General features: G+C 37.1%; 1 protein-coding gene across 1 annotated transcript; it reads right to left on the reverse strand.

The window, feature by feature from the left end:
• Positions 1-268: 268 nt before the first annotated feature.
• On the reverse strand, positions 269-14,440 carry LACTB2 (lactamase beta 2). Its single transcript, XM_040545964.1, has 7 exons — positions 14,180-14,440; positions 12,848-13,011; positions 11,374-11,500; positions 8,995-9,173; positions 5,014-5,162; positions 3,395-3,476; positions 269-1,289 (listed from the first exon to the last, which is right to left on the reverse strand). Exons 1-7 carry the CDS (start codon positions 14,299-14,301, stop codon positions 1,246-1,248), a joined length of 867 nt encoding a protein of 288 aa, XP_040401898.1. The 5' UTR covers positions 14,302-14,440; the 3' UTR covers positions 269-1,245.
• Between the last annotated feature and the right edge of the window lie 9,220 nt (positions 14,441-23,660).

Consider the following 23,660-nt stretch of genomic DNA (forward strand, 5'->3'; position numbering starts at 1 on the left):
GGATCTGGCTTAGATATCAGAGCAAATGCTATTAACTTCATAAGATAATGAAAACTCTTAAGCCATGCGTATTCAAAGTACCCAAGCACAAATGACGGTTCAGGACTGGACTTGAAAGGTTTTCAAGGACCTTTGGTCCTTGAAATTTGTCTTCGGTATTGTCTCCTTGAATTTGTCTTCGGTACCTTTAAACATCTCATATCTCATTTTTTTAAGTTGGACCAGCATTAAAAGAGTGTATAAATCATAAGAAACTCACACATTTTAAATACACAAGTAAAGCAAATATTTATACATTATTCTGAAAGTTTAAGCTACATGGAAACTGAACCTTAAGTTAAAAGTAATCTTCAAACACTGCATTTTAACACACTATACAGTATCTTACAATCAAATACAACCTTTAGTTAAAATAATTGTAGTTTAAATGGAGTTAATAGCAAAATTAGAAGCTTGTTAGTTATGAAGTGATAGAAAAACTTAACCTCATATGGTGCACAATAGGTATGTCAATTTACACAGCTTTTTAATCCCTTTCTTAGAAGAAATTTAGAAGATAGAATTTAAGTCTGTCCTAACTCTGTGCATTTTTTTAAATATAATGTAGTTAAAATTAATGATGAATCCTTTGAATGAATTTCACAGAAATCATGTTTGCCTGAGGAAACAGAGAAGTCTGGAAGTACTTTCAGCATTTGTTAAAACATATTGCAGTGAGTAACCAGCAAAAATGTGCACAGGCACATAAATTAAAAAAAAACAAAAGGAAAAACAGCATTTCCACCTGTTAATAAAAATTGGACGTTTTTAGAATTTACCGGTAAATTATTAAAAAAGACACTTTTTGAAAGGCACAGGAAAATGAAAACAACTTTAGTGTCAAATCTTTTCTATTCTTTTTCCTACAGATTTTTTATATCTTTGATTAAGTTTATAATATAATAGACTTTGCTATTTGTCTTCTGTGACCAATGATAAAGCTTGGCATTTTATAACAGAGGTAACACTCAGTTCTTCACATTCATTCTATTTTATTAACCCCAGTACCTATAAATTTTTAAATTCCCATAAAGTAGAATATGAAAATTATCATTTAACTGACTATAACATTGTTTTAAAATTGTTAGTACTTTTTTAAATGAAAGAAGAATTAATTTTTATTTACATGTCATCTGCAATCATCTTTCTGTTTTTTCATGCAGCAACTGTTCAGATTGAGAATGTTTTTGAGCAATCTTGTGTAAGTTATAAATTGTTTCTCCATCTGAAGTTGGGAGATGCATCACGTACTGTTAAGAAAAAAAAAGACCAAATTATTCACAAATTAACACTTACATGCTGCGTATAAACATTAGACTATCTCAACCTTAATTGTATACATGTACATTTCTGTACATACCATTTTTTTTAAATTAAACACCGCCAGTTTGTCTATTAAAATACTCTCCTTCAGGCCAATGCTGAATTTTAATGGAAGCTAGTAAAAATTATCTGTATCGCAGTGTAACTTCTAGTGATATAAAGCATGAGTAATAAAAAAGGGTTTAATAATCCTACAGTTATTTTAAGTTCAGGATATTAACATTTCAAGATTATTAATAAATTTGAGGTAGCACTTGCTACATTTTCTGAAATTTATGAACTGGAGAGAAAAAAGTGCTGCTAAATTAGCAACAGTTAAATTATTTCTTTTCTTCATCAGCGGTCTTTTAAAAATGCAACACAATGACAATCATCCAAATATAGGAGAAAGTTAAATGCACGTATTGTGCCATGCTCCTGTATACAAGGCATTATTTTTCTGTTTGAAGTGAGAAAAGTAAATCATTAAAGGCAGTTATCACTCCTAATTGTAGCTTTAAAAGTTATGTACCCACATAAACTGCAATCCCTAGAATGTAGTGGTGAATTAATGACTGCAGCAGACAGCATATGGCCATAATTTGCATGGAGTAGCTCTCCAGTAACAGTGGAATACGGCTGTCACATTTATTACCAACACTGACAACATGTTTCTTTGGGAAAATATTTTGTGAAAATTAAGCAAACAGTGTTATGACTGCAGCTCAAGTCTTCCATAATGAGAACAAAACCTGAAATATTGCAACTCAGACTAGCTCGTAAGGACATTGTATCAAAGCGAAACGAGCATGTAAAGTGAGTATGCAAGCATTTCTACGCTACATGCTCAGAGCCAATAGAATCAATTTTCCTTAACAGATGTCCTTAATTTGAACTGAAAAACCAACAGTGGTCACATGATGTTAAGTGTGTATTACAGAACATGTCTAAGATTGTATTGAAAAAGTTAACAACTGTTCCCACACTGTTGAGATAATCACAAGAAACTCCTAAGTGTTCTGATGAGATTGCTTTCTTCTTTCTCTATGAGCACAAGTTGAAGATTAAAAACCAAACCAAACCAAACCAAAAAACTTTAAAAGGCAATTCTTGTGCTTCTGGGAAAGCTGGAGTACGCAGCTAAATCAAGGACCTCCAACTCAATTAAAAGAACCACAATCAATTCCTCTGATTAGTATATCCTCTAGTTATTACAACTTTATAATTGTTTCAAGAAGTTGCTACTTTGTGAACAGTTATCTGACTGAAGCTCCCTATCTGCTGTCTCTTCAAATTTCAAAGGTGATTTCTGAGGAAAACTGAGTGATTTTTGTCCAGTAAACATGAAAAAGTTGTTCTGAGCAAAACTGGGTTAAAGAGATTAAAGTCACTAGCTTCCTCAGACAAATCAATTCCTTAACGTTTAAGATGGACACACGCAGTCTTTTGTATCAAAGACTGCAAGTCTACCTGTAAAGAGAAAGTTAATTTATCCACTATTTCATCTAAACAGAAAATGTTGCTGCTTGAGCTACCCCAGCAGTGAAAGGGAAGGGATAAGTTTAATCCATAGCACCTGATACCCTGGAGCAATCTTGTGTAGCCAGGTTGGAGAAACGTGTAGGTCTAGGCTCAATAATGTATGTCAATAACCAACAACTGAGATCACATTTAGTTACTGCTGGTGCAGTATCATGTTGGTAAGCGTCAATGGCATTCTGTACAAAGTATGCTTAAAACCATTATTTTCCAAACTTTGATAAAAATAACTGCTTGCACGATTTTAATCTATTTTCTTGGAATAAAAATCATGTTACTATCATTACTAAAAAAAATAAATCTCTCTTGTTCAAACAATACTGAGCCTACCAGCTGATTTATCATTAAAATAAACAGAAGATGTAGTTAGAAGAAAAAGACACTAATTTAATCTTATTTATATTATTAATTAGATTCTGTCCCTTCCTGCTCCCCCCAACCAGGACACAACAAACATTACACAGAAAATCAAAATGAAAATGACTGTCTTTAAACCCCACTACCCACAACTTACACACTTTTCCTTCTTTTTCCAACTTCTTCAAGTGGACTAGGAGGTTTTTTTCTGCTGCTAGCAGTAAATTTTCAGGAATGTCCTACGGGGAATACAAATATGAGTTTGTACTTGTTTAAATATCTTTCAATATTGCCCAATGATTTTTTTCAATATATGGAAATTGTGGCTTATTAACATAGATTTTCCTCTTCCGAATTACTATGTTGAACATTCAGTTAGTTTTATAGTGACAAAAGCATGGAATGCGTAAACCAATTTTGCACCATTTAAACTAGTAGCCTAATAAGACATTTTTGTTTACTGTTCTTATTTTTTGCATCATGCACTTGTACTATACAGACTTTGGCCAACTCAAAGACTGTGGTCTACTGAACTTAGTCTGCACTGGGTTGTTGGTGTAGCTGAGCATTTTTCCACAGGTTTTAATGACAAATTTAGAGAGGCCTTTCTCCAGATACCTATATTACTTCTATTTCATGATACTACTTGCATGAGTTTAAATGTCCTTTAACAGTTAGTATTTGTAAATCAGTAAGCAAACAGTTTCAGGAGGACAAAGTGTATCTTAGAAAATTTCAGTGCTGAGTAAGTAACAATGAACAATATTTCCCAAAATTCCTTTCTCCAGCATAATCTAAGTAAAATCTCCTTTTTGAAAATTACAAAAGTTCTTCTCCAAATTACACGAGTCTGTCAGAAGAAATCCTTAGAAAACTGTCTCAATAAATTGCAAATCTTTAAAAAGCTCTGACAGATTACACATTTTTACATTAAAGCTTTAGTAGTACTGAAAAAAAACCTCTTATCTGATAATGACAGGAAAAATGGTTTTTGATTTACAGAAACATGTGAATGGCTATATACTTAAAAACTGCAGTATTTCAAGCAGGAAAACTGCAAGAGCTAAACAGCCACAGATAATGGTACATCAGCACTTCAAAATGTTCAGTGTGACTTGTAGTCACTTCTTTGGAATCTGGGAATTAGTAGAACCACGAAAAAACGAGTTGTGAAGCTGTTATAGACCTGTTCACACACCACAGCCATTGTCAACTGTGACATCTTCTGAAGCTAATGCTGCATCTCTCTGAACTCTATTTGCTAGAAGGGACAATCCCCACACCACATGTTCAAATTACTGAGGTTACATGAGGAATGAAGTTGCAAACAATGACTTTTTTGCCTGTCTAACGATGCCCAAATCTACCCGACTTCTGAGAGCAATACCCATCTCTGTGAAAGTGTAGGCTGATGACTTAGGAAGTAAACGTTCCAACCAATCTGTCTCCAAACACCCTTTGACATATCAACAATTAACAGTCATCTCGTAATTTCCACTTGGAACAAAACACTAAAACTGTATTTTTGTTTGGTCCTACGAGACAGAATTTAGGACCATCTAAATAGTGAAATAAGAAATTTTTAAGAATCATGTCGGTCCCGATCCAAGGCAGTCACGTGCATTTTGAACAAGCAGAAATCTTTTAAAGCTTTTTCTTCTTCTTTTTAAAAAGGCACCATGATATTCACTCAAATACTTAGGCTGTCACACACTATTTTATGAACGTAACCTCAATTTCTTTAGTTTAATCTAAAATCTTTTAATCAAGAATTACCTTATATACTATACTTAGGAGCTCTGAGGATGTAAATGATTTTCCAACATTCTTCTGGAAAACATTCAGAATTTGCTTTTCACGAGCAGTTCGGTGAGAAATGTATCCTTGAATTCTAGTGTTTGCATCACGTACTACTGGGCCATGACCTAAATTGAAACACACAGACCAAAGCAATATTACTTACATTTGGAATTAAGTATGCTATCAAATAATTGACTCATTCTTATGTAAACTATGGTAGTTTTTTTTTTCATATAAATAGACTAAAATTGAGTGTCTGCATCACATTCTGCACTTGAACAGGATTAAGATGGAAAGGGGGAATTAGAAGATCTTAAAAAATCTGAATTTGGAAAAGGAATACTTCCAATGGTATAAGGAAAGCAAGGAAAGACTTAGATAAAGATTGGTCAATAAAGAAAAAATGGAAAAAGGAGTTTACTACTCAATAGATTTGAGAGTCAGGTTTTATATTACCTCTGCCTGACTCACACCCCCCCGAGAATATTGATATTGATGACTTAAACTGATACTGGTCTCCGCGGAGTAATGGCTGAGGCAAAGACTCCTGTATTGTACTATTGTTCCTGTTGTGGAGGGTAGCTAACTCCAGCAAACACAGAGGTGAGGCAAGTAACGTTGTGACAGATAAATTTTCCAGTACAGATCTTCACAACTCACTCACACGCTATACTTTACTCTCCTACATACATATGTTTGTACATATAATAAATAAATAATAAATAATAATAAAAAAAAGAAAGAAGAAAAATCAGTGAGACAATCCAAACATGCCAGGGCAGGAAGAAGCGATGCACAAGAAAGGTTACATATAGATCATTGTGGATCTGGCTGGGTAATAAAAAAAATGCACATGCTTTTTCCTGGACTTACTGAGGCAGATGAGAACCATTCAACATACTGATAGGTCTTTGAATAAAATTAGAAAAAGGCTTAACTGATAAATCACTAGCCTTTGTGGAAAACGAAATACAATAAATAACAGATGAAATCAAAATATTTTTCAGATATGGGAGTTACGTGCGCACAAATTAAACTTTATGATTCACCTATGGACAAATTTACTTGCAGTGTTGCATGAATATTTATCACATGCTTTTTACGGCAAGGTTTCCTGTTTTTTTCCTCATACACCTCACCTGAAGTAGCAGCAACAACTTCCATCTCTGCCAGACTAAACTCTAAGTATTGTTTTATTAAATGAATAGGACAGCAACTACTGTAAAAATAATTGTCTTTTAGAAATTATTATGTATCATCCAAATCAATTTATTTTGAGTCTCTTTATAATGATTTTTTAAATATAGTCATTCTTTGCTTATAGTTTTGGGTTGACTGACTAAATGAGTTTTTAACTTCAAGACATTTTAATTTATGGCTTATTTTGCCTGAGGACAGGCAGCTTATAGAAAATGAGCAAACGATTTTTCATGATTTAAATATTTGTGAAATAAAAAGTGTCAAATGAATCCACCCTTTAGGAATTCACTATGCCACATGGTCTACTGCCATTTCATATGCACATACGGATATTAAATCTATGTCAGAAAGCTTGTACTAAATTTAGATGTGGATCTTTCACTTTGTCATTTTTCAGGGACAGCAGTGTAGTTAATTTCACAAATAAATTAATATCCACATATATTTAAAGCGTTTCTGAGAATTTTAAACAGATCTTTTAAAATACAACCATCTTTCTAATATTAACTTAGATGTTGCATCAGACAGCTTCATATTATTTGAGACCTCTGTATATTCCAGGTGATCATAAACAGCAAGTATTTATTCTTATAGCACCCTGTGAAGACATACAGGTTCTCTAAGTTTACACAGGAGAAATTAAAGCACAAAGGATAAAACTGAAGAAAATAATTGGCTCATGAAATCTTGCACAGACTCCTAACTACCATTTTTTCTGTATTATCAAGTAACTCTGTTTATTATTACAGGTTAGGGAGCCCTCTGGCGGCTAAAACACCCTTTTCTCTTCCCAAAGATTCTCAACTACGAGCAGGAAAATAGACTGCAATGAGTACTTTGCCAGAAGTAATTTCCACATTCAATTAAAAACAAAACCAAACAAACAACAAACAACCAAACAAAACATGAAAAGGGAAGGATTGGCCAATTCTCCTACTAACACCTAGCCAGCAATCACCTTGTTACAAAAATTCATGCTCTCTTACATTTATTTCTCAGACCACAATGTCAGTGCTAAAGCATGGACAGGGAAAAGAGACAATACAAGAATTATGAAGATCTAAAACTGTAATAAGATTAAAGTATTGAGGTTATATAGAATGTACTGGTAAAACAAACTGCATTCTGCTATAGTTATCATTTTATTGTAGTACATACTAATCATATAAACAATTGTTTTGACTTGGTAGTAGTAATCTTTTACACAATTGTATGTACATGTTGTGATGCATGGATAAAGAAACAAAGTTAGCTCCAAACCATCTCAACGCTTAGCTACTTATCAAGGGAAATGCACAATGTCCTACTGTCTTCCTAACTGCAAGTACAGCATGAACACATTTACAACAGCATAGCCAACAGTTACAGATAAGTGGGACAAATATTCAACCTTGGTGAATGTGTAATCTAGATAAATAATGACTAAGAAGAAGTGAAAGGCAGCAGATAAAACCGATAAACCAAGTAGAATTTGGGATATAGGGTTTGGGAAGACAGAAATCAAATAAAGGAACAGATTATGCTTTCCAGATATTTAAGAAAGCAGAACATTTCATTCATCAATAGACTGAGACTCAGAAGGCTAAAATATCCTTAGTTTTACTGCTAGTTTAGTCAATTACTATAAATACTATTTCTGTGTCAGCCTCCACATCCATGGAATACACAGAATGGTATTCTTCTTAAATAGCATTTAAAAAAAAAAAAACACAACTAAGCATTTTTATGATCTTAGATCTTAAAGCACTTAAAGAACACCTACTTCAGAAGAAGTATATTTTAAAAATGAACACAAAAGAGATTCAGCTATGTAGGTTAAACATAGATGGTTAATGGAGGAAGACAGAAATGAGAATAGAGTCACTCAGAATGGCTAGTTGAAAAAGATGAAATGGAAAAGGTCTGAAAAAATCCTGAGATGTAGCTCTGAAAAGAAAATGAGGAGCTTAAACCTTAGTTACATAATGAATTCTTAAAATCCAATCTTGTCAAATAGACACATGGCTTATATGAAAATTAAATGCATTCCCAAGGTTTGGGGGAGATAAGAAGAAAAAATGAAAAGCAATGTCATAGACCGAATGAATCAGCAATTTATTTTTAGAACATGATGTTTGACCTCTTGGCTCTCGTTCAAATTTGAGCTAAGTCATTAACTAAGATAACCATTTGACAGTTCTGCAGCCTCCCAAGATGAATTTGTGATTAATCTGTGTTGCAAAGGACAGACATCTCTCTCAAAGACATTACTAACACAACTAAAAAACTAACATTGCTACTTCTAACTACACTATTACTACTAATTACTACTACGAACACTACTACAAACATTATTAACAAAAGCTACCCACATTGGCAGCGTACGTAGGGCTGCGGAGGACCAAAAGAACAAGTATTATTTTTCTCTTCCAGGCTAACATTAAGGGTCATGGATAGTTTAATAAAAGTAAACCCAATTTTCTCTATGGTTCCTACAGTAAAAGATCCTGGCCTCTGTATGCTTTTAATACAGAAGTGCAAGGTTCACCCTCAGAGGGAGAAATCACAGGAGAGGAAGACATCTATCACTGAAAGATTTTTAAGTCTTACAAAACTTCATGCCATTAAGTCAGCATAGCTTACTGCTAGCAGCACATTAAGTAATGAACTGTAGTTGTGACATTTATAATGATGTTTGACGTAGTAAGAGTTCTCAGGTTCTTAGAGGAGATACAATTTATATAGTAATATATAGCAGTTAAAAATAGAACAACTAACCTGGATATATTAAATCTGGCTTCATTTGTAATAGCCTTTTCAAAGTTTTCATGTAATCATATAGGTCTTCAATTACTGTTGTTCCTTCCCCTAATATACAGTCACCAGAAAATATAGCATTTTCTTCTTCTAGATGTAAAATCATATGGTCATCAGTGTGCCCAGGCGTATGTAAAACTCTGTTTAAAGAAGAAGAACAACAAAAGTGTAAGTTTTTCATACACCAGTCATACAGAAATTCTAGCTTCATTTTCAGAAGGTAGAAACAAATAATGATAAAATGATACACCAACAGAGTAGCCTACAACAAGAATGAGAAAAAGTATAGTACCAAGAAAGTCAGACTGAAAGTCTGAAAAAGTGTAGTACTCAGACGGTCAATGTAAACAGGATATCATTTTGTCTAATTACAGTCCATTTTCTTATGCCATGTAGAGAACACGTATCATCATCACTAATATACGCTGAATTACATGACACATCATAATAAAAGTACATTAAGGTAACTTGCTAATCATGTAAAAATTGTGGTACAGAGGACTTTACTCTGATACTTTAAGAAAGAAAAAAATCACACGTTATTTCTAGATTGAGAAGTGTAAAGTTCATGACATATATATTGTACCTGGCAAAAGAGGGTAAGGGTGATGTTGCTAATTCTTTTGGAAATTCACTGTATACTCTACTGGACCCAAACCAAATAAAATTCTGTCTCCCAAAATTTACTTCACCCTGAAAGCCCCATGACACAGTGGAGTAAAACCTTAAAATACGAGGAACTGTGGTCTTTTAGCTGTTTTATATGCAAGTCATGAAACATATGAAAGGTACGGACTTAGGACCCCCCGACTTGAATGAATACCACGTTAGAGAACAGTTGATTCGTGTATAGTATACCCGAGCTGCTATGGAGCTGCACTGCAGTGTCCTTGCGCTACAAGTTTTCAAAAGACAGAAGGCCTTCTGATTCAACCTGAAAACATGCAACTTAGACCAGCATCACTGCTAAAATTCAATAGAATCAATCAAATTCACTGCATCAAAACAGTGACTATGAACTTACAGAGCTGGTGCCAAGCATGGTGTACAACCCACGGCTAAACAGCACCCAGCCAAGTCAGTGCAGCGCTGGGAGGCCAGTGGTACACCACTGTCTGTTGCAATGACTCCCAGCTCTTATGGAACATGGCGTTCAGCAGAAAATATGTGAGTATGTTGCCCTGCTGAGGCAACATAAAATCAGTATGATGGGTTACACCTTGCCTTTGTGGGAGGTGTATCTTCCAGTTCCTTATGAAACTTCACCTGGAAATTTCATTATTAACTTGTTAAAAACAAACAAAAAGGAACCCAATGCAGCCTGGCACACCTCCTTTAAAACTTGAACTGTAACATGAAATGTAACAATAATGCTAACTGATAAAATGCTAACTGTAACATGAAATGTAACATGCAGATATTGTTATTTTAGAACCAATGGGATGGACATCCATCCTTAAAGTACCGACTAAACAACCAGTTGAGATTATTTGCTTTTAACCAAGCGTGAAATTTGGTTGCGTAACTGCAAACATCAAAATATATCACCCCCGCCTTGCTTGGAGTCAAATTGTTTTCCATCTGTAAGTTGATTATGTCCAAACACTTATGGTAGTTATGTCTTCAATATTTCTATGCCCACTCTGTGTATTTTGTTTTAAGCTTAAAAAAACCAGATATTCTACAAGTGGAATATAATTCACATCTAAACTGAAGAAAACAAACAAAATTTGTCCTGAGAAGAGTAATGCCTTGTTGATGAAAGAATTCTGGAGACAGAATGATCAATGATTTTTTTTGGTGCCTGTGTGACAGAATGTGGCATTCGTTTCAGACTCATTCATGCAAACAAGACAGGCAATGTGCACCCTGGGAAGAATTTTCTCCCAACTGGTACCCTGCATGGTAAAAGGATTCAAATTTAACATTTTAATGTTAAATATTATTTTTTTAATGTCTCCTTTGGAAATATTTTACCTTATCCATCTTTACAACATAAACATCCCCAAAGGTATTAATTTTACATCATGACTACTTGAGTAAAGAGAAATTACATAAAATCCTGTGTGATTTTTTCCTAAGGAATCATTTTTCAAGGGAAATGTTCTTAACTTCTCTGGCGTGGCCAAAGACTAAAGGCTGATTCCTGATAATACCCATTCATTAGAACAATTTCTTTGGGTAAGCATACCCTCCTGGATCAGGATAGGAAGCCTACAAGAGTAAATGTTGACAGGATCAGATGTATGGATTACCAATCATTAAAAGTTGAGATACATATATGTGCTAGAATTCTGAAGAAAAAGGTGATCGAGCAAAGCTGCAGAAATTAGTGTTTACCTGAGTGTGGCTCCCTCTGTCTGTATCACATCCCCATCTTTAAGATATGAATATTTATGTCTTCCTTCTCCTATTATTTCTTCACGGTCAGGGACACGAGGAAGCTTACAGATGCGATATTCAGAGTCTGTTTAAAGGAAGCAAAGAAAATAATGGTTCATATTTTAAATTTGTCACTAACGAAGTTAACTCCACAGAATTACTTTTACTCTTTGTAGATGTACCATTAATCATTACACCCTATTACACTGCAAAACTTGAAGCAAGGAATTCTGAACAGTAATTTTATGTTTATTAAACAACCTTCTGGAGTTACAGAGTAGTGAAGTCTTACTACTGTACTCTAAATCTGATATACTGTACTCTGTACCAGCAGCAATTTTGAAGATGAAAAAGCACGAGTGAAATTAGTAAAAAAAAAAAAAAAATCCAATAATTATTACATTTTGCAAATGTTGTTCCTTCCTGACTCATCAAGAGCCAAAAAATAAGCCTCTGGAACAGCACTAAGACTCCGTTGCTCAAGCTCTACATTATGAGTCACAGAAGCACTATTCAACGTTTATTTAACATCGGATGGAGCCTTTTTGCCCTGAAACTTCCCTCAGTGTCTATCATTCTGAAATGTTTATGTTTTGAATGCCTTGGTATGGATGGCAACCTAGAAACCAGGCAGTTATATCCCTTGCAAGTCTTTACTGTCACACTCAGGAGCTGACAGGATCAAAATTCTCACAGACACCTATGTTGTTTCCAGTAGTGCCCAGGCTTCTCTGAAGACGTGCATCTGGCAACTTTACAAAACCCGATGACTTTACAACTTTACAAAAGCCAGTGACAAAGTCCAACAGAACTAAGATGAGCTGCATTATTTTTATTGCTTATTCTCTTCTCAGATATCAAAAGAGAAATGTCTCTTACTGCTTATCAACATGCAATGCACATTTTACATCAGAATTTATCTGTAAACTTCCCTAACTTCTCCAAGTGTTTTGAGGCCTAAGAACTTGTCAGCAATTTCTTATGGTCTTCTGTATGAAATATCAAAGTTATTCATGTTTCTTTTTCAGAGATTATTTATTGATGTACACAAGTAAAAGTAATAGTCAATTTGTCACTACTGTCAGTGTAGAAAGGAACTTTTTTTCTGTTTCTCTACTGTCAATGTAGAGAGTATCAAGCTTATCTTACATCTTTTAATAATGTGTAAACTGCTTATTATTCACTTGTAAGAAAAATTCACTATGACGTTATGCACAGGTGTTGAAGAAAAAAATGTAGTATTTCAACTGTGATACTGAAATTATTCACTGCTCTCATTCTACATTTTACAATAGTACTGTTAAATTACATGTGGTTTATATGGATATTCCAGAAGAATAATCCAGCTGATGCACATAGAAGATCTATACAAAACTTGTTTCTTGTCACATACCTAACATATATTCAACAATATATAAAATCTCTGGCCTACCACTAGGGATGTTTTTGCAGATATCAGGTATTCCACCAGTATGATCATGATGCCAGTGTGTCACTAAAATTTCTTGAATTGAGATGTTGAACTCGGACAATGCCTGTTTTAAACAGCCAATGTATTCAGGAACAGCTGGCTCTCCAGTGTCAATAAGGATTCTTCTACATATGGACCAAAAAAAAAAAAAAAAAGGAAAACACACAAAAGAACACAGAGAATTTAGAGTACTCATATGAGTTAAATAATGTTAAAAAAACAAAGTAATGACATTGCATGTAACTGTGGTAATAATGGGTATCTCCAGCTAAATTTTACTACGAGTTTTTAATCATTAAACCAGTTAAAAGCCACTTAACATTATTTTAATTCTCAGTCCTTATGAGTTATCAGATTACAGTTTAATTCCACCACTAACACAGAACCATCTTGGCTCCAGCATCTTTTCAAATTTATTGAGCGCACCACCATTCGAACCCTGCTTTTAGGCGCAGCTCAGCTAACAATCCACCCACCACAATCAAGGCAATGTTTTGCTAGATTTGGTCTAGCTTAATGCAGGTAAAATCGGGGAGCTCTGCACTCATTTATTGGGATCAGGTTGGGATCAGGAGGATATAGATGCTTGGGTCACTCCACACAGAACTATGTGGAGTCCAGGAAGGCAGGCTTCCCTCAGCTTATATACATATATATATGTGTGTGTGTATGTATATAAATATAACGTATTATATATATTTAGATATATTTAGATATATATATTTTTTCCAAACCTGCTAAACTTTCAAAGGTTATATTCCTTAACGGGAAACTTGCTATACTTGACAGGTAGGATTTGAAACTTGTTATACTTGAGAGGTAAGGTTTATCCTTTCACACACAAAAAACAATATATCCAAGACTCTTTCCTCTGTAATATTTCGCCTCGTGACAGCACCGTTTACAAAGGGGCTCAGAGTTCTGGTCCACAAACCCACAATTTTGTGCCCTCTGACCAGTTTTGTGCCAACGGGCAGTTCCTAGGCCTGTGGCAAGCCGCCCGCCCACTCCCCCTTAGCCTAAGGGTGGCTCGCCGAGACCTCGACACCGGGGGCCCGGTTCCGAAAATGGTGTTTTTTTATTAAAATTTTTAATTTTTATTCTTTAAAAGGTCGTCAGGGAGCGGGGAACAAACCCGATGGCGGCTCCCCCTTCTCGTCGTCTCCCTCCCCGGAGGCAGCGCACGGGCCCCAAAGCGGGCGTGGGAAGGGGCCGGGGCCGGGGCCGGGGCGGCGGCGACTGCCGCCGCCCCGTCCCCGTCCCCTTCCCCCGCCGTCGGATCGGTGCCGTTACCTGTGCCCGGTGCCCACCAGGTAAGTGTTGGTGCCCTGCAGAGTCATGGGCCCCGGGTTGCAGCCCAGCACCCGCACCACGCGCGACGAGAGCCGCTCGATGCGCGGCAGCAGCGACACCATCTCCGCCGCGACGATCCCCACCCCACCGCCACTCCCGGCCCGGCCCCGTTCCCCTCACGGGCACCGAAGGCTACCCGGCCGGCGACACCGGCGAGGCGGAAGCCGCTGGGCTCCCTGCACCGCCTCCCGGCCCGCGCTCCGCCCTCCGCAGGGCCCTGGGACGGCCCGGAGGGGAGCCCGGTGTCTGCTGGGTTCGTGGTGGTGATTACGCAGGAGGAGAGGTTGTGGAGTCTGCGCCTTGGAGATCTTCTAAAGTCACCTGTGGGACATGGGGCTGGGCAGCCTGCTCTGGGTGGCCCTGCTTGAACCGGCCTTTTGGATCAGATGGCCTCCAGAGGTCCCTTCCCACCTCAGCCATTTGGCGTTTCTGTGAAACTTTGTCCTTGTCATACAAATAGTAATATCATGTTTGCAAACAACCTTCTGCAACACACGCTGCAATTCACCTATTCAGATACGTAGCGCCTCCTCTGAAACTCCTGATTAATTGCTTTTGAACTGGCATTCCTAGAGACGTTACAGCACACGTGTTCTCTCCTTAAAGTACCTACAAAAGAAGGATAAAGAAAAATGAACCTGAAATTAATGCAGCTAATATTAACATAGGCAACTTTAACAATATTCATACGATCGTAGTATCATTAAGGTTGGAAAAGACCTTCAAGATCATCTGATCCAACCATCATCTCGTCCAACCATCACCCTACTACCAATGTCACCAATTTCAAGGTCTGCTTTCAAATATTATCTAGTTGTTTATACATATAAATGATTCTATATATTACCTAGAATATAATAGTTAAAGCACGTAGAGGTAAATAATATATTATCTATAAATATTGTACATTTTAAAGTGATAATAAAGATACAAAACACACACAAAAAAAGTGTTTCATGGTCACTTTTTTTTTTTTTTTCACTTAAATGGTTCTTAAGTTCTCATTATATGAAAATAAATGTGATCTGGGGCCATTTCTAGGATTTGCATGGGCAGAACAGGACAGATTCCCTGTGCTTTCTGGAGAGGTGCATATCCTCAAATGCAATCTTGAGAGGCAAACTTCCAAAAGTATTATGAGATACAAACAACTCAGAATGTGGCATGGAACTGAAAAACAAAACTTCACGGCTTCAACAGAACTTCATAACTTCATGAAACTTCAAAGTTTATTTATTTTTTGGTGTGCTTATACGCTAATGTGGGCAAGTAACATGCAATACATGCCAGGAGATTAGCTATTAAAGGCTTCAACATGCTAATAAAGGTCTGCATCTTCCCATTTATGACAAACTGGTGTTTCCCACTGTAATGCGATGTCTCTCCTCTTCCCATAGCAAGTTCTCAGTCTGCCACAGATCCACCTGATGTATTTGGCTTCCTGGGCAGCGGTGAGGCAGGAGATGGCACCTGGCAGGGAGGCAGTGAAGGCAGGCCCAGCTACCTGCCTCGCCATGCTGCACTTGCTAGTGTCAGCGCACAACCCAAGATTTCTAGCAGTCCTACAAGGTCGGAGAACACACGGTGCCCTTCAGCTGCCAGGTCAGACAGCAGCACTGCGTCTTCACTGTCCAAGCACCAACAGTGTGCTTGCCTCTAGGTTGCTTCATCAGTGCTAATTTCGCTGCATGGTAGTACACTTAAAAGTGCTAACCAGCCCTTCAGCTACACAAACTGTATGCATTACTTTGCCGTCACCCATTCAGCCAATTTGTTTTGTGATGCACAAGAGGCTTGCTGACAGCATGTTGTGCAGGCCTATATCATGCAGCAATTAAAAATATCTGCTCCTGGGCATGGACTTTGATTGCAGTTGTTAATTACTAGTCATCAGAAAAGCCATAGACAGCAACCGAACCACAGTGCAGATACTGGACATCCCTATCTTTAGGCCTTCAAGCCGAGCTCTTTGGTTTATCTGAATTATTCCTTACCAAATGTTGCTTTTATTTTATTTTATTTTATATTATTTTATTTTATTTTATTTTATTTATTTTATTTTATTTTCAGGCTCATCAAATCATGAAATAGAGACAGCAGAAAAGGATGCTTTATGTTGAAGGAAAGAGGCCTTTTTCTGTGTATGTGTGCTACCAGAATAAAAAAGACACCCTTATACACAATATTTCAGTATCTTCCATATAACTTCCTAGTCTATTGCTTTATAAGAAATCATGACTAGACCTGAACTTACTCAGTCCTGAGGTACTCTATTGTGCTGATTTTGCAGCACATGTGTATACTGGTTTGGTGATACATTCAACTCATTTTCACTCACTAGGTAAAGTCCAGTTGCTGTGCTGTTAAATGAAGGTACTAGCTAAGCAAAACTAAATTGAGTATTTCAGTGGTTTCCTACTACTAAGAAAATTCTGAAAATGTTAGAAAGATTTCTAAAATGATTTACCTGAAGTTTCACATATAATTGATAAGTGAGAAGTAGTAAGTTACCAGTTATTTTTAGCATCACAGATTTGTTTTTGTATTAATAAAGATTTTTTCTGGGGAAGTGTAGACCTGTTGCCTGGGGAATACTTACTACTATTAATTAATATGGCGTAGTAAAATAAATTTTCTATTATTGGGTAGGAGCTCTGAATTTGTTTCGTCTGTAGGTGGCAGCAGTGGGTGCCTTTGGAGAATTAATTCCAAGTTCCTTCTTTGTCATCTTCATTTCCTGCACAAGCTCACCGGTTTAAAGTTTGATGTTTCTTATAAAACAGAGGATAATAGGAACATACTGAAAGTCTTGCTATTACACTCTCTAATGTGGTACAAAGAAATACGAGTGCATTGCCTCAAGTTGTTCTTTCGGTTAAGTTGTTGTTTTATGCTATTAATACAAAATTTCGAGGGGAAAAATATTCTGAAGCAGATAATGTTAGACTAGCCAGAATAAATAAATAAATAAATAAAGTATAATAAAAAGCTGTGTTTCAATAAACCTCAAATGAGATTGCTGGTGATATACAATATGTTATTTGATGTACGATTAATTTTCTACAACTATTAGATACATGAAACTCAGTATAGTAATTTTGGAAATCCCGCAATGCCACTGTTTATATTTTCAGCACTCAAGAAATCTTTGAGTCCTGGCACTTGTCTTTCTCCCCTTTCAGGCACAATACTTGAGGATAAATGCTTTTCCACTGTGGCTGTGGAACAGTCTAATAGATCTAAGCACAAGCATGTAATTCTGTGGTAATTGAATCAACTGAATAGTAGTACAAAGAACAATTTTTGAGATAGTTATATCATCTTCCTAGGCAGTGGTGTCTGAAAGTCTTATTGAGAAGAATTTTGGTTGGTAGATTTTCATGGTATTTTAATACAACTCACTGCTATTTATAAAACATATTTTTAGGAAGATGTGTATCTATTTCTTGGTACTTGTAGTATTTTTCTTTGAGTTTCACTATGCTTTTATGCTTAATACCTGGTAGAGATAAGTAAAAAGACCTTAAACCAAATAGAAGCAAAGGACATTTTGCATGGGGGGATGTAGGCCATAAGATGATGCCTACATTGCCTGTCAGCATTGTGTAGAAGATGTAGAAAGCCAGTGGCCAGCTGGCTTGTTGGAGATTATTAGGGGGGATGATGAAGGGACTGGAGCACCTCTCCTGTGAGAGGAAAGTCTGAGAGAGCTGGGACTGCTCAGTCTGCAGGAGAGGCAGCTCAGGGAGATCTCAGCAATGCGTATAGATAACTGAAGAGAGGGTGCAAAGAGGACAGAGCCAGGTTCTGTTCAGTGGTGCCCAGGAACAGGACAAAAGGCAATGGGAACAAACTGGAACACAGGAGGTTCCCTCTGAACACAAGGCAGCACTTCTTTACTGTGTGGGAGACAGAGCACTGAAACAGGTTGCCCAGAGAGGCTGTGGAGTCTCCCTCCTTGGAGATCTTTGAAAGCTGCCTGGACACGGTCCTGGGCAACCTGCTCTGGGTGGCCTTGCTCAAGCAGGGGTTTGGACCAGATGGCCTCCAGAGGTCCCTTCCAACCTCAACTGTTCCATAATTCTGTGAGATTCTCCTAAAAATCTATATGTTAACGCTGCTCAGAGCATAAGTACTCCATACAGTTTCAACTTTTGCATTCACTGGACAGGTGACTGAGGGTTCTGCTGTAGCAGCATACAAATTAGCAGTGGTGATAGAAAACTGCTGATAAATTGTACAATATTGGAGTAACTTATAGAGAAACAGGGGAAGCTATCATACTGAAGTGAAGTTCTCAACCAATATACTCTTTCGAGCCATGCATTAAATCCTGTAACATCCATTAATACCAGCAGCAAAAACATTCATTGACTGCAAAGCTTAAATATCAAATGTAAAGAGAAAATTATACAACAAATCTCCAGAAATCCTGTATTTGTTGTTGTTGTTTGTTTGTTTGTTTCAGGTTATCATTTCATCGTGTTTATTTCTATGCTAGTATTAGTGAGGATCTTAGTTTCTGATGTCTGAAAAAAAGTCAACTATTCGAAAGATACACTATCTGATGTCCTGTTAACACTAATTAAAGCAGACAAAAAAGGTCCTTCCATCTCCATTTAGAAGCAAATAACAAGATGTGTACTGGATACCATAGGAGTTTTGTCACAATGTAGAGATGTGCTTTCTTCAATGGCAAGTCTAGCTAGAAAACAAATAAATCATCCAGCCAGTAATTTAGCTCACGAGTTGCTTGATTTGCAGTCCAAGGATCAGATGCGTAAACCTCTTTCTCTTTTTCTCTCTCTGTAGTATAGAGTTCGTGTCATTTATTTAATAATAGCAAAGGTCACAGCAGTGAGTGTGTGACTTGGCTGATTTAAGACGTCTTCCCTTAAAGCCCCAGGAGCTTAGTCACCATTTGGGCAAACAGCTTGCAAATCCTCTTACAAATTTTAAAAAGCTGAGGTGGAATTATAAGAATTTAAAACTATGTAACAAACTCATTATATAACGTATTTAATGCTATGCCACAAAATTATGTATATTTTTATGATTCTGAGAGAATGCATATCTCAAATGACCAAAAATTCTTTCATACTTAAAAGAATGATAGTAATAATTGACTTAGATCACTGGACATTTTTCAGACTTTAAAAGAAATCTATGTTTACTGGAGGTCACCTGCTCTTCACATCTGTCCCAGACTCATGGAGAAGGGTGGTCTTGGTAAAAACTGCTAAATGTAGGTAGTGCAGTCCACAGACGGGTTGCCACAGCCTTGTCTTGTCTGCAGCTACTTTTATAGTCTCATCGATTGAGCTCCCAGTGAAGTGAAGGTTACGAAGAACAGTGGTCCAGTGCCTTCTGGTGTTTTTTATGCAAGTCTAGGGGGAATACAAGAAATGGGTGTGATGTATCACTGTATTTTTTTGGGAAAGATTACATGGGTTTATGCTGGCATCATATTTTGGCTTTCAATTTGCTGCAAAAGCTTAGTCCAATGTTGAAGGAAATATTGTCCCCAAAAAGTAAATTCTACCAGAGAATTATATTGTTATTGTTATTATATATACTATTATATTGCAGCTTATTTTTCTTCTGTTTCTATCTACCTATAGAGGACCTCATCTGCTTGGTCTTCCTGGTCAGGTGGCCTGTATCAGACCCCACTGTAATGTCACTTGTCCCTGCCCTCCCTTTAATCCTGACCCATCAGCTCTCTGTCAGCTCCTCGTCCATCCGCAGGCAAAGCTCCATGCACTCCAGCTGCTCACTGACACAGAGGGTGATGCCCCTCCATATATCCCCTGTCTGTCCATCCTAAAGAGCTTATATCCTTCCATTCCAACACTCCAGTCATGGGAACCATCCCGCCACATCTCCACAATACCAATGAGGCCATAGTCCTGCAGGCATGCATACATTTCTAACTCCTCTTGTTTATTCCCCGTGCTATGTGCATTAGCATTGAGACATTTGAGTTGGGCCCCTGATGAAGCTGCCGTACTGGCTGGAGTGCTGCTCTTCAGGTGCTCTCCTGCTGGCCTGTGAGCCTTCTCTCCAGGCTTATTTTTAACTACATTTTTTTTTTTTTGTCATAAATCTTTGGGCTATGTAAATGTACATACAAATATTTATATACATATATATATGAACAGGTTTTCAGAAGGCAGTTATGGATAATGCATCATCCCACAATTGAACCAGGAATTTTGCTGTACTGCTTAGGGTTCAGCCACTGTTTTTTTTTTTAGCTTTGGAAAAATTTCTTGATCCACAGGTTCCAATTCTTAAAGTGCTGACCAGAAAATTGTAATAAATTTCAGGCACTGCAAAAACCACTTAGGACTAGGATGTTTCTAATCTATATAGAGGAGGGAGTACAAAACAGGACAAGAGATGATCTTATGTTTCCTATGAAGACACTGATAGGATTATATCTCCTGTCCTAAAATCTAGAAGAGCTATAGACTGCTCTTGCTGAGGGCTTGTATCATCCCATGCAGCACAGTCAGAGAGGCTTAATCGCAACACCTGCTCATCATACCCTGCAGCTCTTTTAAACATGCTCTGGATTTTCTCAGTAGCAGGAAAGTTGTGTTGAGAAATGATAGCACAGCTGGAACAGACTCTTGCAAACACCTGCAGTTTTACCAGAGGAAAACAATTTTAATCACTTGTCCCTGGACACATGCAGTCTCTTCACATATCATTGCACAGAAAAGCTTTTCACAAATATTTTAAGGTGTATTTTAATATATCTTTTAACTATAGCTATTTTTTTTCCGTAAGGCTTTGAGATACATAAATGTATGTACAAATATTTATATACATACATATATAAACATATACATATAAAGACACACATATATGCCTATAAGGTTCCATAAATATGTATTGGCTTTTGCTCAAGAGGTGTAACAAACTAATTTTTAAGTTTGAACATGCATACACGCACACACACATACATATATATATATACACACAGGAGGACAGTGGTACATTGTTTAATTTTTTTCCCTCTAAGGAATAAGGAGTGAAATAAATGTATTGAAGAAAATTTTATAATGCATCAAACATAGACAGGCACTTCTAAACCTACCTTTTAGAATAGAATTCTTATAATATATTCAAAAGAATAACAGTTCTTGACAGGTAGCAAATCATTAACTGTGTCACATGCTTTGCATATCGTTTTAGTTTCTGTTTGTGTTATGTCAGTAGCCCTTAAACTTTTCTTGCATTGCAAGTCTTATAAAAGTGTGGATGGAAAACCTGTGAATATACAAATCTACAGTTTTTAAAGTAAAAAATCTACTTATCCAGGGCCAGTATTAAGGTAAGTCTACATTTTGTAATAGTGTTTGAAAAGGATCATGAGAATGGTAAGTCTAGTTAATAACATTTTGTTGATTCTGCTTTACCACAAACTGATTCTGTAAAATTATTTTAGTTTTTAGAACATGCTTATATTTATGTTGGCTTACAGACAATATACCTTTCTCAGTCCTGTCATGTTAGATATCGTATGTTTTATAAGACAGGGGACCAGATAACTGTGAATGATACAATGATAGAAGGCATTCTCTCCAGCAGCACTTAATTGTACCCCACCTGGTGCATGAGACCATGCTGCTCTTTGAAGTGATGTCATGGACAAAATGTAGGGGATATTAGGGGCTGAGATCTTTAACAGAGATTTCATATGCACCCGTGAACAGGTATTTGTGTTTGGTCTTGGAATTAAGACATTGGACTGCACTTTGGGGGATACAGATTTGCGAGTCTCTGTATAAGTCTCAGCTTACCTGATGGCTTTCTGTGCCACCAGACACGACTGGAGGCAGACGGCATGGCAGCTGCTTGGACAGGTTGTGTGTCAGAGGTAGAAATCACCTGGCTCCCAGCTACTCTCCATGCAGTTGTTTTAGCATCTGGATGGAGCCTGTAAAACTTCCATTCTCATTAGGGGTAATAAGGCAATAAGACAACTCCTGTTTGTGAAGTGTTCAGTCACAGAAGGATAGGGAGGTTGTAAAGACAGAGAAATCCAATTACCCTAGTTATTCATGCCAGGTACAAAATTAGAGGCTATTTTCTGCCACTCAATGTCCAGTACAGTATTACTTATTAAATATGAACGTTATAGTGTTTGAATCCAGTCATTGACTTACCTTTTACTGTTGCGTTTTCTACAACAGTCAAATAGCGAATCAAGGCTTTTTTTTTTTTTTTTTTTTGAATCCGTTCTAAAAACCATTCATAATGTTCTTGTCACAAAAAGGCAAAAAGGTGGTATATCAAGTTGCAGAATGACATGTTCTTACGCGGAGTAAATAGTTTTCTTTGGAATTTTCTTGAAAGAACACTGCTAATCAACGCGTAGGCTGATTCATACACAAGTTTGCAGATTAAGAAACATTCATAAAGACAAAGTTCAGTTTATGCTGAAGTTCACTGAAGTTCAGTTCCCAGAATCTGACTGTAAGTTGCATTAGTGATTTGAAAAAGACTAGTGTTGTTGTTGTTGTTGTTTGTTTTGTTTTATTTTTTGGGAGGATAGGAAAGGACAATGAAAGGATTCCAGCTGTGATATCACCTGACCTGACTGACCTCTTCTGGGCCAGGACATGAAAACTAAGTAGGAAATATAATATTTAGAGACCTAGCACCTATTTAGGCTATGTCCTTACTGTCTTCTTTAGGAAATCAAGAGCTTAGGTTCCCTTTTTGTATTTGTACCTTGGTCAGAGTGTAGACAAGCCCAGTCAACAGAAGCTTAGAATAGTCATTACGTTTCCAAAGGTTCGTGTGATATTAACTGATTGTGTCATTTCATTCTTCAGGGGCAGAGTGCCTGAACTAACAAAACTCCACGAGACCTGCCTCTGCCCACCCTGCCCTGTCTGCCTGGGCGCAGCTGTTCTCAGGGTACTGCCTGATGCTCTTTGGTGGAGGCAGCACCCCAAACCTGGTGCTTTGGCATGTCCTACATGTCATTCTTTGGGATTGCTGCCAGCAGAATTTTTCCTAAGAAATGCAAACAAAACAGTGGATGCTGTGGTTCTAATGTTCACAGCTTAGCAAAGGTGGAACTGAATGAGACAAAGACGTACTTCATTGTAGCACCCGCCAAATATCACAGGTCCGAAAAGGACCCTTACAATGTTAGGCAATCTAAACATAGTTTGGACTGTGAACGAATTCCATCTGTAGCAGCTAGTGTGATTAGGTTATCTGTGTGTAGCTACTACTCACATAGCTTGGGAGATGTTTATCAAAGAGGTGTAGACTGGAGCAGGCCTGAGTCCTTCCAAGTCTCTTTAACAGGAGAACTGCAATCAGCACTTTGCAGCACATTGCTGCATTGGGACAAACAAACTCGGAAAGTAAAACTACAAGATGTATGCACACAAGC

Source organism: Cygnus olor, chromosome 2 (genome assembly GCF_009769625.2).
Source record: "Cygnus olor isolate bCygOlo1 chromosome 2, bCygOlo1.pri.v2, whole genome shotgun sequence".
Taxonomy (NCBI): domain Eukaryota; kingdom Metazoa; phylum Chordata; class Aves; order Anseriformes; family Anatidae; genus Cygnus; species Cygnus olor.

What these genes read in the sequence shown, in the direction of transcription:
- LACTB2 (XM_040545964.1), bottom strand. Translation starts at nt 14,301, where the DNA reads ATGGTGTCGCTGCTGCCGCGCATCGAGCGGCTCTCGTCGCGCGTGGTG. An exon ending in CTGGTGGGCACCGGGCACAG is followed by an intron (nt 13,012 to 14,179) that starts GTAACGGCACCG and finishes GTCCATATGTAG; the next exon opens with AAGAATCCTTATTGACACTG. An exon ending in TCCTAAGTATAGTATATAAG is followed by an intron (nt 3,477 to 5,013) that starts GTAATTCTTGAT and finishes TATTCCCCGTAG; the next exon opens with GACATTCCTGAAAATTTACT.